The 14,710-nt window shown below is 35.5% G+C and overlaps 1 protein-coding gene across 1 annotated transcript in view; it reads right to left on the bottom strand.

The window, feature by feature from the left end:
- The window catches only part of LOC106867322 (cilia- and flagella-associated protein 65), a 720,747-nt gene that overhangs the window by 517,891 nt on the left and 188,146 nt on the right, over nt 1–14,710 (bottom strand). Inside the window, exon 12 of the mRNA XM_052971190.1 lies at nt 9,154–9,201. Within this exon, the coding sequence (XP_052827150.1) occupies nt 9,154–9,201 (48 nt within the window). The remainder of the gene's footprint in view (nt 1–9,153; nt 9,202–14,710) is intronic.

Genomic DNA, 14,710 nt, shown 5'->3' with positions numbered 1-14,710 from the left:
GTGTTGCTTGGGTTAAAGAGAATAATGAAATTTAAAAACAGCGTCCAGATTACGCAGGTGTCAACTGCTAGTAGCTGAGATACCAACTTTCTACATTAACATCTCTCCAACCGATGCCAGCATGGAACATATACGTTAAGTGAAATGTTAGAAGAAAGTTTTTCAACTCATATTTGTATATAATGTAAATACACGTAATTCAAAAACACGTTTTGTGTAGCTTATTTCGTAACCAAAATCAGGTACATATTATAAACAATAAAAAGCCGATTTTGGTGATTCATTTGACAGAGGTAGTAGGGAGACAATCCGATGATAAAACTGACCTTCGATCTTGACAGTTTGCATGAATCTTGGCTCAGTTAAATCTCTTGTGAATCCAAATGATGTCATCTGCAGTCTAGCATTGTATTATCTAATTTTGATTTGGAAGTGCTTGGAATCTTGGGCATTTGATGACAACGGTTTCTTCAATGGCTCTAGCGGTTGGGGGATTGCAGTGAGTTTAAAAATTTCCACCACTGCAGCACGGTGCAGGTGTCCCTCCAGGCCACTTTCTTGCTTTACAGTGTATGCACTCAGTTGTCATTGCACCAATGGAAATTCTAGTGTCATTTGCGTAATGAACTGCTGGATCATAATTGAAAGCTGCTTCATAGAAGTTGCTTCTCTGAGCTGTTACAACTGTGCTTCGTTCTGCAGTGGAGATTCTATTCCTTGTTAGCCATGCATATCCCTGTTCATCACTTTGAAATGCTCTGGCTCTTTTAGTGCACAGTCTTTTCATTTCTTGGTATGCTTCCCATTCTGCAGCTGCCATTCTTTCCATAGACAGAGACATTCTTTTGGCTGACCTTGACATTGTAGACAAATTTGACACTTTCCTTCTAGGCATGGTTATATACGTATACAGACATACACGGGTGCAGAAGATAGTAAACAATGAAAATAAGTGGGTAACGAAAATGATATTTCTTAATACGACAGGCAGAAAGTAAATAAGAATTTTTTACAGAAATTCAAGAATTGTACGGGTTGAAGCGAAATTTGTCAGGGAACCAGAGCCAGTATCGAAGGAACCAGAAAAATGCTCTTAACAACAGAAAAATCAAAGCCGTTGCAAAAGTAAGAAAATTTCAGGAAAATTAACTAAGTGCACGGATTGAAATGGAATTTATGAAGTTATTTCTGTCAGTAAATTATGATCTTACTTTTATCATTAATTCCATCAGCAAAAACAACAAAAAAACACAAAACGTTGTTTTTGTAGGCAAATTTAACGAAGTGTTGTGGATTGAAGTGAAATTTATGAAGTTACTTTGTCAGTAAATTAGGTATGAAATTACTTCATCAATAATTGTGAACTTCTTTCTATCAGTAATTTGTCAGTATTGTTTGCAAATAGCGATTGAAAACTTAAAGTGAAAACAATAGCGTCTGAAACATGAAAGTGGAAACGATAGAGAGTGAGAGGGATATAGAGAGGGCGAGAGAGAATGAGGGAGTTAGCTAATTAAACAAATAAGATAGATATAGATAGATCGACAGATAGATAGACAGATAGATAGATAGATAGATAGATAGATAGATAGATAGACAGAGATGGATAGAGAGATAGACAGAGATGGATAGAGAGATAGACAGAGATGGATAGAGAGATATAGTTAGAGAGATATAGACGTCACTAATACCAGAAAACTGGAAATAAATATTTTAAAAATATTTCAAAGGCATGAATCTAATATAAAAAGCAATATTTTTTTATTTTATTTTATGACCAATGGATGTAAGGGAGACAATCAATTTCTGAAAGTTACATCACATTACCCAGGAACTGGTGTTTTCTGCCCTCAGGGGATCAGTTGCACATTATGAGAAAGATTTTAAGAGTGTAAAACCATCTACATGACAAGAAATGTATGTTCCCAGTTTGGAAAAAATTCAGTTGAAAAATACGGCCATTATAATCTTTTACACACTCACACACAGACAGAACGGGATTTATATATAGTATTAATTAATAGCAGGAAACGGATTTCGTATTATACTTTTATTAGGTACAACATATGTTTTGACCCATCAGTCCGAGTCTATTCAGGTACATTTATAAAGAAGTCTGTCTTTATGTATATTTATGAACATGAAACTACTTGTTTAAGTATACCTTTCTGTTTCTGCTTTCTTTCTCTCTAAGCAGTTATGACAGCAACAGCTGATTAGTTCATTTTATCTAAACCTGAACACAAGATTTCCCTGTTCATTTTTGAATTTTTTCTATTTCTATAATATTATTTGTTTTTATTCCTTTCCCTAACTTGATAGGCATATAACAATCCAACTGACACTAAAAATCTCTAGTGTGACTTCTTTATCAATATACCTGAAGAAACCCAGACTGATGGGTCGAAACATGTTGTACCTAATAAAAGTCTAATACGAAATCCATCTCCAACAATTAATTAATACTATTACCCTAACTGTCACTACGGAGTTCCTGAAGTAGATCCAACGGAAGTGTACTACAATTGCAGATAACAACTGGTAGCCTAAACTGTACCAGTGCTCTACTCGACATTTAAACACACTAATCGAATTACACTTATTTGTCCAAATTATTTATCATTATATATATATATTATTAGATAATAAAGGATATGGTACACACCTGGTAGCTTACCGGTAAAGCATGTTCACTTCCACAGTGTTCATTGGATATTTAATTACTGAGAGAGATGGGAAGATGGAAGATGTGAGAATGTTTATTGATCACTACAATTATTTTGACCCATCTAGCATCGAATCCCCATGGGGTGGGATACTTAACAACTGATTTAGGAGTATCTGATGGTGTAGACGTATCTCTTCAGGTGATTACGAAATGTTTCTCATTAAAATAACATCATTTCCGCAAGATATCTTCTTGGTTTGTGTACAGAAAAGCAAAAAAATAATGAATACACGTATGTGTAACAAACCACATGTCCGTATATGCTTATATCTTTATGGACGTTTGTACAAGCGAGTGTATGAGTGCCATACAACATAAGTGAGGGCATTTATACATCCATATCTGTTAACGGTTACAATTAACACTTTTTCACTGTATTGTGTATTCATTGCTTTTTGCATCTGTTTATTATTGAGCTTATATAAAAACGAAACTGCATCCTTTAATTTGCTGCTTTTCTGTTCACAAACTGAGAAGATATCATGTGGAACAGTTGTTATTTTAATGAGAAACATTTTGTAATCACATGAAGAGACACATCCACACCATCAGATACTCCTAAACCAGTTGTTAAGTATCTTGCCCCATGAGGGATCGATGCTAGATGGGTCAGAACAATTGTAGTGATCAGTAAACAATCTCATATCTTGCATCTTCCATATATCTCATTAATCATATATACATATATATATATTGCATATGGACAAGGAAGCGCTAAAAAGTTCCTGGCTTTTGAGCATTGCAAAAGGCTTTGATGGAGGCCCAACCTTTTGAGTTCTTTTACATGGCTTACAAAAACTGTTGTTGTTAATATTATTGCTGTTGTCATAGATGAATTGTGAGTTTCATTCCGAGACTAGGCTGTGTGTTGTGTCCTTGAGCAAGACACTTTATTTCATGTTGCTCCAGTTCACTCAGCTGTAGAAATGAGTAGCAGCATCTCTGGTGCCAAATTGTATCAGCCTCTGCCTTTCCCTTGCACAACGTCAGTGGTGTGGAGACGGGAGACTGGTATGCATGGGCGACTGCTGGTCTTACATTCACAACCTTTCCCAGGTTTGTGCCTATGAAGGGAACTTTCTATGTGCAAACCCATGGTCATATGTGACCAAAGGGGGGTCTTCTTCTGTTGTTGATGATGCTGTTGTTGAGCTCCAGATTATACCAGAATGAGCAGACCAATGATGAAAGTTCTTCCATTCAGTACCACCCTAACTTTTTGCTATGAAAGTGTATCTCTGATTATATGATCCAATCTGTCCTTCATTTCTTTTTAAAACAGTGGTTGGATATGATATAAGGAAAGTTGGTTTCTACTTCTAGCAGGCTACCGCACCCCAGTTTAGCAATGTAAATAGACTATTGGACAACAAGCTCATTGGTCCTGAATTCAAATCCACCACAGGTATTTCTTCTGGGATATTTACTTGATTAAAATTCCATTCCATTATTGCTGGTTGTGACAAGACTGAAAGATCCATTATACGAAAAGGAAGAAACCTATAATTCATGGAATCAACACGTTATTAAAGAAATGAGTTGTGGTACCTTAAAAGACATAATCTTATATCTGAAAAGTGAGCTGAGGAGGAGGTGAAAGAAGTAGCAGCGCAGCAGTAAATGATGGCAGTGTATGAGAATAAATGTTTCTTAATAAAGTGAGAACAGCTTTTATTTGTTTATTTTTCGGTCTATTTTATTTCATTTTATTTTATTAGTATTTCTTTTTTTGTTTTGTTTTGTTTTTGGTCTCATTTTTGACACTTTCCTGACAGAGCTTTCAAGTAGAAAGCTGCTGAATTGATAAAGTGAACCAGTGAAGAAGGAGAAGAAGAGGAAAAAGAAAGAAGTGTGAAATGGCGAAATGGTGAAATGAAACTGGTGTGAAAATTGAGCATGCAGGTGATTAAAGCCTCCCAGTCAATGTCTTCAAAGATAAGAAATTGTTTTCAAGCAATCTGTTCTGATATAAAAGAAGCTTCCAGAAAATGGTGTTTTTCTTTTTTTAGTTTCTTTATTTATTTTATACATATATACATACATTCATATACATACATACATACATTCATATATATATATATATATATATATATATATATATATGTATTATATAAGATATAATATAATATGATATAATATATATTAGTTTTCAACAAACACATAAGCAAGTTATATCACAGATGCTGAAATTAACTGAGCATTACTATATGGCTAAAAATGATATTGTCCAAAGTTTCCAAAATTCCTTGTGATAAAACCAAAGGTAAGAAGCAATGAATAATGAATGGCTTTGAGTTCCAGTAAGTGTCAGGTTAGTTAAGATACTGATCTACAAACTGCCAGATGAAGAGTTCAAATGGTACCACTAACAGCTAGTATTTATATTATTTATTTATTATCTTTTAGTCAGAAAGATAAGGCAGTGCTCTTGACCTTTTACAAGGAATGGAGAGAGGGAGGCAAACTTAAACTTGAGATTTGGCTGGCCTGAATGTTCGCAACAAAATAGATTCTGCTAAAGGCACCTAAGGTGCTAGCTAGAACCAGGTTTTAAACCAGGTGATGGATTAACTCAACCACCCCACGTAGGCCATAGTAAGATTTGAACTCAGAATGCAATAAGCTAGAACCAACACTGCTGCAAGGAGCCCATCCAATCTTCTAAACAATTCTCTGCCCCCAAATGGTACTTTTTATATTGACCCTCATCATCATCATCATTTAATGTCCATTTTCCATGCTGGCATGGGTTGGATAGTTTGGCTGAAAACTGTTAAGCTGGGGAGCTATACCAAGTTGTAATCTGATTTGGAATAGCTTCTACAGCTGGATGCCCTTCCTAATGACAACCACTTCAAGAGTGTAGCAGGCATTTTTACATACAACTGGCACCGGTGCCAGTTACAAACATTGGCCATGACTGTGATCTCACTTGACTTAACAAAGGATGAGATATAAAGATGACTTGTATCTTAATAGAAAGTACATAAATAATGATTCTGAATTTTAGCAGATGGCCAACAAGCTTGGGAGAGGGTATCAGTCAACTACATCAACCCCAGTTTTCAACTGGTACTTATTTTATCAACACCAAAAGGGCGGAGGGCAAAGTTGTCCTCGGTGGAATTTGAGCTCAGATTCCTTCACTTAGCATTTTGCTCGATGTGCTGACGATTCTGCCAGCTTGCCACAATAGAAAGTTCATAAATAATGAACTACTATAATAATACTCTTGAGATTTTCTCTGTCACAACATCTGAATGGGGAAGGAAGGGGTGATAGATGAATAAGGAAGGGAGGGGTGATGGCAAATTTGGTAGTGGGATGATGGAAGTTCTACAGTGAAAGAAAAATCAAACAGTGTTTCAACCCTGTGTGAGTATATGTGTGTATGTCTGTGCATGTACAAGGGAAGTGTGTGAATGTTTGTATGTGTAAACCAGTGTTCTTTCAGTAACAAACGATGATCGCTGTCACATCTCAAAAGACAACCACTAGTTAACATTGACAAGTGTGTTAATTTGATTTACCATTCATTTTCTATCCTGTATTTAATCACAGCCAGCTTTATGTGGCCTTAAGTCATACAAGATGGAAGGAAAACTTTAAAATTCTTTTGAAGGAACCAAGCAATCAAGGGATATTAGTTGCAGAGAGATTTTTCACAAAAAATTTGGTAATAAAAGAATTATTAAACTAAAAACTTGGTTTTGTACCTTATTATATATAAAACACTACAATTAGCCATAATTTTTGATGGCATAGGGCCAGCTAGTATAATATTAACTTATTGTATACAATGTTCAGGTGCACTACAACTCATCAGAAAAGATAGCCAAAAGTGCATGGACAGCACATAGAATAATACACAGAAAGTGAACAGTGAATAAGTCACATAAAAAAAAAAAAAAGTGGGGGAGAGGCATCAGGTTGGCAAATTTCAGGAAGTATGGAAGTTTTGAAGGATGTCATGTCCCGACAACTAACAATTGATGCAGGGAGTTCATTCCGTGCTTCAGCAATTCTGAGCATGAAAAAAATGTTTTCAAAAGTCATGGGTACTGTGTCTTATGATTTTGTAAGTATGTCCACATGTGTTACACATGTGGAATTCAAAATTTGCTTAACTGGCTGATAAACAGGTTTCACTCATATTATTAGAAGTGTTTTAGCTGACATTATTTATGCATGAACATGTACAGAAATTAACGATACCTCTTTACACTTATGGAGTCTAAAAGACTCAGTCTGCTTGACTTACAACCCATTTAGTTTATATGTTGAACAAGGATATAGAACATTCCATTTGTGTATGGGTTGGGATAAATTTTCTAGTAATTTATTCTGTTTTCTTGGAAGTGTTCCTAGACCTCTCTTGATTTTCTTCTTCCACTTTACTTTTCTTCTTTATATAATTGTCTTTTTTAAATTTTATTTTATGCATGACTAAGTTCCCTTTCAGTCTTCCAAATTTCATAATACCATCCACTAAGTCCATTATTCGGTCTTTCATGCATTTCTTCTTGTTTTTATGTGAGGTAATTTCTAGCTACTTATAGGACAATTTATTGCAATTCTTGCTGCAGCTCATTAGAATATCCATCAATGTTATTAATGACTGTAACTTGGGTTCTTGACTTCTTCAGTATAGCTTTCAGGTTATTCTGAAGATAGTATCCCTCAGGTCCTTTGTTTCTAGTTTCTTCAGTTTTAATTTGATCATAGAAATGAGCAGCTAATGAACTCTTTTATTACCAACCTCTTAACATTGTATTGACAGCCTGAACTGTTCTCATTTTTTTTTTTTTCTAGCAGAGACTACATAATTAATTTTATTACATTATTTGTCAGGTAATACCAAGGTAGATCTTCTCTTTGGATACATCCTGTGCTGAACAGAACCCAGTAGATTTAGTTCTCTCTTCATTCTTGGCTCTTAATCCTTATTTTATCCTCCATATTTAATTCTTCATTCTCTTCAATTTTTGCACTGAGATCAGACATAATTAAGAATGCATCACCTTTTAGAATATTATTAATTGCTGGCTGAAGGGGATTCACGAAATTGCTTTGCTTTCTTCCTTTGTTTCCAAAGTCATTGAACAGAAAGTAAAATTTATAGATCATCCCTGTGATCTCACTGCTAAGAAATCGACTATATCCAATGCAATACTGTTGACATTTTTTTAAGCATCATTGTCACTCTATTTCTTGAATGTGTCTCATTTTCTGTGGAGCATATTTTGTAATTATGCCATAGAAAAGTGTCCCACCTCCTATCCACTTTATTTCACATATTCCCAGAATCTCAACTTTTATTCTATCTTTATCTATCTTCACAAAGTCTAGTTTTCTTTGAGCCATTGTTTCTACAATACAAGTTCCAGCTGTATCCGCACCTATAAAACACAAACCTTTCTTTTTGATGATGGTTACATCAGTAACAAGGCTTTCTTGAGAACTGGTAAAAGCGGTAAAATTCCTCAAGGCTTTACGCCACCAGTGTCACCAACTCCAGACCTACTCAGAGAGATCTGATGGCACTCTAGTCCGGTTAATGCTTAGGTGCCTCACAGACTAGGAAGTTCTACCTTTCAGCTTCGTATTGATTATTCTTTTAAGGGTGTTCTTCATATCCATAAAATTTTGTTGGCAAAGATAAAAAAAAAATGTTGTTAATCATTGCCTTCTTCTTTTCAGTCTCTGCTCGCTATCAGATTGCCCAACTAATCAAAAGTTTCCCACCTTTGATCCAGCAAAAGCACTATGAAATTTCCATCGCTACTGCTGGCCTCTATTGATTAGATTATTTGGATTAATGACAGTATGAGCACAATCCATATGCTGGTGGATATTGATTTCACACCACAATGGGATCAATACTGCTTCCTGTATGGTTTAGAAAAAAAATTTCTTTCCTAACAAAGGCATCCTGTGTTCCAATAAGCTATATGATGCACACTTCAAAAGGAGATGGTACACCCTTGTTCTGTAAAACTCTGGTCAGTTGAAACTGTTCCTCACTGAGAGGAAATATTCCTTTTGGAATATATACACTTATTTAGGGTATAAGGCAAGAAATGAGAGGCAAGAAATTGGTAGAGCCTGAGATTGTGTAAGAAGAACCTACATAATTTAATGTTCTATATAAGACAAAGATAAACATCATATGGGTGAAACAGAAATCAGACCTTTGGTGACTTCACTGACAAAAGCCATGAAGACTACAAAGAGGATTTTCCATTGCCTGCCTGGTGATTCTAGTGATTCTGGGAATTTGCTACTTCCATCTTAAAAAAACCTTCCATCTTTAAAAACAAAAACAAAAACACACATTAAATCAAAGAAAAGGATCAAAGGTTCTTCCCAAGTCATAGGATCATAAGACTGGTTTTCCAGATTTAATGAAGTATATATATATTCACCTGTTGGACAGGATATTGGTCCATCACAGGATTGCTTGCTTTTTCCAGCTGGGTGGATTAGAAACAATGTGAAATGCTCAAGAATACATAGTATTATCACCTGGTTCAGGAATAAAAACTGCAATTTTGAGAATCAAGAATGCAACACACCAGACCGAATGCCCCCACACACACAGAGACTGGTCATAGTGTAAGGAAAGAAAAAAAGAAAGAATATAGAAGCATATGTGGCTGTGTGGTATAAAGCTTGCTTTCCGACTACATGGTTTCAGGTTCAGTCCCACTGTGTGGAACCTTGGGCAATATCTTCAACTATAGCTTCACCTTAACCAAAGCCTCGTGAGTGGATTTGGTAGACAAAAACTGAAAGAAGACAGTGAGTGACATATATGTATATTTATATACCTATGTGTGAGAATCTTTGTGTCTGTGTTTGTCCCCACCACCACTTGACATCTTTTTTGGTATGTTCCCTACAGTCTGGCAAAAGAGTTTGATAGAATAAGAATTAGACATAACAAAAAATAAGGACTGGAGTTGATTTGATCGGCTAAAATCCTTCAAGGCAGTGCCCCAGCATGGCTGCAGTCCCATGACTGACAGGAGTGGCTGTGTGGTAAATGACTTGCTTCCCAACCACATGGTTGTAAGTTCAGTCCCACTGTGCAGCACCTTGGGCAAGTGTCTTCTACTATAGCCTTGAGCTAACCAAAGCCTTGTGAGTGGATTTGGTAGACAGAAACTGAAAGAAGCCCATCATATGTGTGTGTGTGTGTTTATGTTTGTCCCACCATCATCGCTTGACAACCAATGTCGGTGTGTTTACGTCCCCATAACTAAGTGGTTCAGCAAAAGAGACAGATAGAATAAGTCCTAGGCTTACAAAGAATAAGTCCTGGGGTTGATTTGTTTGACTAAAAAGCCAGTGCTCCAGCATGGCCACAGTCAAGATTACTACAGCAAATAAAAGAATAGCTTTGAATGGTTTCCGCTTCAAAGGGGAATATAGAATCCCTTAGGTGTCTGAGCAACAAGAATCTTTAAAAAGAATAACAAATGAACCAAAGTTAGCAGTAATTATTAAGATATACTACATTAGACTATTTCCCTTTGGTACCATTCACAGTTTGTTGTTGATCTTGTTATTTAGCCACAGGTCAACCCCAATAGAACAGGTTTATAATGAAATTCATTTCACTCATGACTGCTTCACCCATTTCTAGAGCATTGTGTATTTAGGATTACATCAACCAATGTCATACACACCTTTTGAGATGTTGCAGTGTAATTTGAGAGAAATTTGGCTGCTATTTCTAACTAATGAAGCAAGTATGCAGAGACCTCTTCATTGGTTTTTTTCCTTTCAAAAGATTTTTTTTTCTTTTTCTTTGTGGAGCAGAGGGGTGGGGGTCATTAGTTGGCCATAACTATTTGATGAATTAGTTGTGTGAACTGAAATCCTGCCAAAGATTTCATGACCTTTCATCCCTTGAGAAAAAGTAAACTCAATGAAATAAACACAAATATTGACATTGTGTACAATAAACAGATATTAAAAACAGATTTCTGACGAGACTTCCCGAAGTGAGTTAACCCTTCCTATCTCTAGATGGCTGCATGACCTGCTAAAAAGAGCAGCCAAATATCCTTTAAATCACACCTTACTCTTATGCAAAGAAATTAAAAACAGATTTCTGTTGATACTTCCAGAAGTGAACTAACCCTTCCCTACATACAGATTTTCAATGCTGAACCAAATGTAGGAGGCCTCTACGTGGCTGCTTGACCTGCTAGAAAGAGCAGCTGAATCTGCTTTAAATCACAGCCTACTTTTATGTAAAATGAAAAGACACATTGGATCATGTAGTCCTGCATACTTCTAAAAAGACATGATAGTCATGAGTGGAATGTTTTGGAGTATAGGTCTGCTCAACAGAGTTAACCTGGAATTAAACATTAACAATGACTATAACAACAGACTACATTGATCCATGAATAGCTAAACGTACAGTACCACTGATGGGATACAAAGCCTTCAAACCAAGCAACCCAGCCAGATTCAATAATAAAAAAAATGAACGTAATTATTGAAGATACTTTTCTGAAGTGTTAATGGGCTTAGCTCTGGTTCCATATACATTAAGCAGATGAAAGACAATTAGGTCCATGGAGAGAATGCTATTTGAACTCAGGTAAAATTCTGAACTTAAAAGTTCCGATTCCATTGGTAGCTTGGTTAAACGAGGCATGGAAAATTAAGTCTACATCCTAAATGCATAACAAGAAGTAAGACGTGTAAGAGATTTAAACTTGAAACCTATGACACTAATAATTTAGTCACTTGTCTATTTTCAATTTCTTTCTTTACCATAGCTCTGTGCTGGTATGAATTCTACATCTAAAGATTCTGAACATAAGTTCATATTCTTATCTATTGTATTCATCTATGGTTTATACAATTTCAATTTTTCCTTTTATTCAAATATAGTGAAGCTATGTTCAATTTCTATTTTTGTTCACACTATGATCACTTCTGCTATTGATATATATATATATATATATATACGTGTGTGGGTGGGTGTTTGTGTGTGTGTATGTTTATGTGTGCATTTGGTTGTGTGTGTGTGCATGCATGCATGTGTGAGTGTGTGTGTATGCATGCATGTGTGCGTGCGTGCAGGTGCACATATGTGTTATGTGTGTGTTGTGTGTGTGTAAGTTTTCTCAGTCTATCTATCTCAAACAAATATCTTTGATGCGATTTGAAGAACTTTTGTGATTTCTATATAAGTCAGTAAGTCACTTGAGATTAATTCTTACGCTAAAGAATTGAATTAATAATGAAAACCTGATCTTCGCTCCTTAGGTCAGGCATAAAGAAAATTAATGATGCTTGAAATTTTGTTATTGTGACATTTCCAATGAGATTTCTTGAAGAAACAGATAGAAATTATCTAGTGAAGATTTTAAATGAAGAGAATAAGACGTTTGGGAACATTAAGTTTTGCGATCATTTGAAGTCATAACAGTTGATGAAAGAGAATAAAGACTTCCGAATACTTGTTGTAAGATAGACACATTATTAATTATAACTATATTGATTGTTACTATAACAATCTAGTAGTCAGAATGCCAGGAAACTTTTAAAATGTATTAAAACCAAAAAATGAAAGAAAGTGAGTATTTTGTAATGTTCAGGGAAATACTATTAACATTTGATAATTTGAAGAGACATTGATAAAACATTAAAGAACTTACCTTCACATAAAATTTCAATATGGGATATAAAGGTGTACTGGGATCTTACATATTATATTTTTCTTTTCTTTCTTTTTTTTTTTTTTTTTAGTCAATATGCCTCTCAACAATTGGAAGGCATGGAGGTTTCATGTGTGATGCTGGGGTGGAGTGCTTTGAAACTGAATGCTGGGGACTGCATGAAAAGAGGAAGACACATCACCATCAACACCCTGCAGCTGTTGTTTGGGGATCCCTTTCAGTGCCCTCAGTGCCACAGGGTCTATATATCTCATATTGGTCGCGTCAGCCCTGTCTACTCCCACAAGAAAAAATGTGTTGGAGGCAGACGAGGATGAACATCCAGTATCGACACTGTCATCCCCAATGATGGGCTGTCACATTTAAAATTATGCTCTCAACAACCTAGACATCTTCAACAGCAGACCATATCAATATTACTGTAATAAATTGTATTCTCAGTTTGCTTCATACAGTAAAGAAATGTATGAATAATACTTATTCAGACCAAGGGTTTGACTGAGCCATCCATTGTTAGTTGTTGTTGTTGGGATATGAAGCAACAACTGCAGTAGAAAATTAATAGTGAAATAAAAAATCTAATATCTACCTCTCTTGTGACCTTAATCTTTTCTATGATTTTGTTGTTCACCTTTAAGTCATGCCTGATTGAAAAGACTTATGAGCAAATGCATTTGAGCCACGATGTCCTTCTTTCCTTTAGAGAAATAGTATACACTGGACAACATCATATTTTCTGGCATACACATCAAACTTCTTCAGATTAAAATTTACAGTCATAAAAGGTAGGCTGACTTAAACCCCTAGACATCTTTGGTGGTCCAACAATTTCACATGAAATTCAGCAGGATTTTCAAAAGATATGACAATATTTGAATATTTATATTACATGTTTACAATATATAATACATCAACTTGCATGCCAGAAAATAAGGTATTATTCAAGCCCTTGCTTTAGAATATTAATTGGGGATTTGAAGTAGAGAGAATTTTAACTTGGAACACACAGAGATATACACAACAGTAGTCATATGTAAATTGAAATATAATAAATCATCATTGATGATCCTTAGACAGTTGATATTCAGGCAGACATACAAAGAATAATATTCAAATTGAGACCATCACATTTTTTTTGCTATTTTTAGCACTAAATGATTCAGTGTGGCTTTTATTTTGTAATTTTTTTTAATGACACGATGCAGTTTGAGGGAGAACTGACTGCTATTATCAGGTTGGACAATGTTGTTGGTTCCTTCTATTGCAAATAAAAAACAAAAGTACAAAACAAGCTAATAAAACAATTTCTCTGATATATACAATTTCACATATTAACATACATATATATATATATATATATATAAAGGGTGCAGTGAATAAACTGTCGGTCTAAATTACGTAAAAAGAAAAATAACACTGACATCTCATTTTAACATATATTTACAAAAATTACATAAAAATATCTTGAAATACTAAACAGTAAATTTATTCAATAAATTTGCCATTCACTTTGACCACAGCCTCCAGATGCCTTTGGAATATTTTTCAACTCTTCTGGACGGTCTCCTTGTTTAAGTTGGTGAATGCGGCTGTAATCCTTGCCTTCAGGTCATCTTTGGTGTTACAAGGAACTTTGTTGGTCTCTTGGTCAACTGTGCCCCACACATAATAATGAAGGGGGTTGCAGTCGGGGGAGTTAGGTGGCCAAATGTATGGTGTGATGCGGTCGCAGAAATTGTCTGACAGCCATGACTGGTTCCCCTGCTTGTGTGGTATGGTGCAAAGTCCTGTTGCAAAACATAGGGTCTTCCAGCAACCACCTTCTTGACCAGAGCAGCACTCTCTCCCCCAGGCACTTGGTGTAGGCCTCCATGTTGAGTATAAGGCCATGTCGGAAGATTAATGGAGGCATAACGTCACCATCACTAGTGATCACTCCGAACACATTGATGTTGACTGGATGTTTGACTTCTATCACTCTCAGTACATGTCCTTAGATTGACACCCAAACACTCTGGAGCATCCGGTTTCAATGCCAAGCAGTACAGCATGTCGTTTCCAAATTTCTGGGAGAGTGAATTGCATCATGGTACAGTTTTTTCTGACAGATGGTGCCCAACTGACCCTACTATACTGTCTAGTCAACAAAATCAAAATCAAGCAATGTGTATGCATGAAATCTATAATATAAAATAATGACAATTTACCCTTCAGACCTTGTATATATATATATATGTGTGTATGTAGATATATATATATATATATATATATATATATA

The sequence above is a fragment of the Octopus bimaculoides genome, chromosome 10, assembly GCF_001194135.2.
Source record: "Octopus bimaculoides isolate UCB-OBI-ISO-001 chromosome 10, ASM119413v2, whole genome shotgun sequence".
In the NCBI taxonomy this organism is placed as follows: Eukaryota; Metazoa; Mollusca; class Cephalopoda; order Octopoda; family Octopodidae; genus Octopus; species Octopus bimaculoides.
Note: the sequence above shows the minus strand (reverse complement) of the source record. Positions and strands in the feature narration are given on the sequence as shown.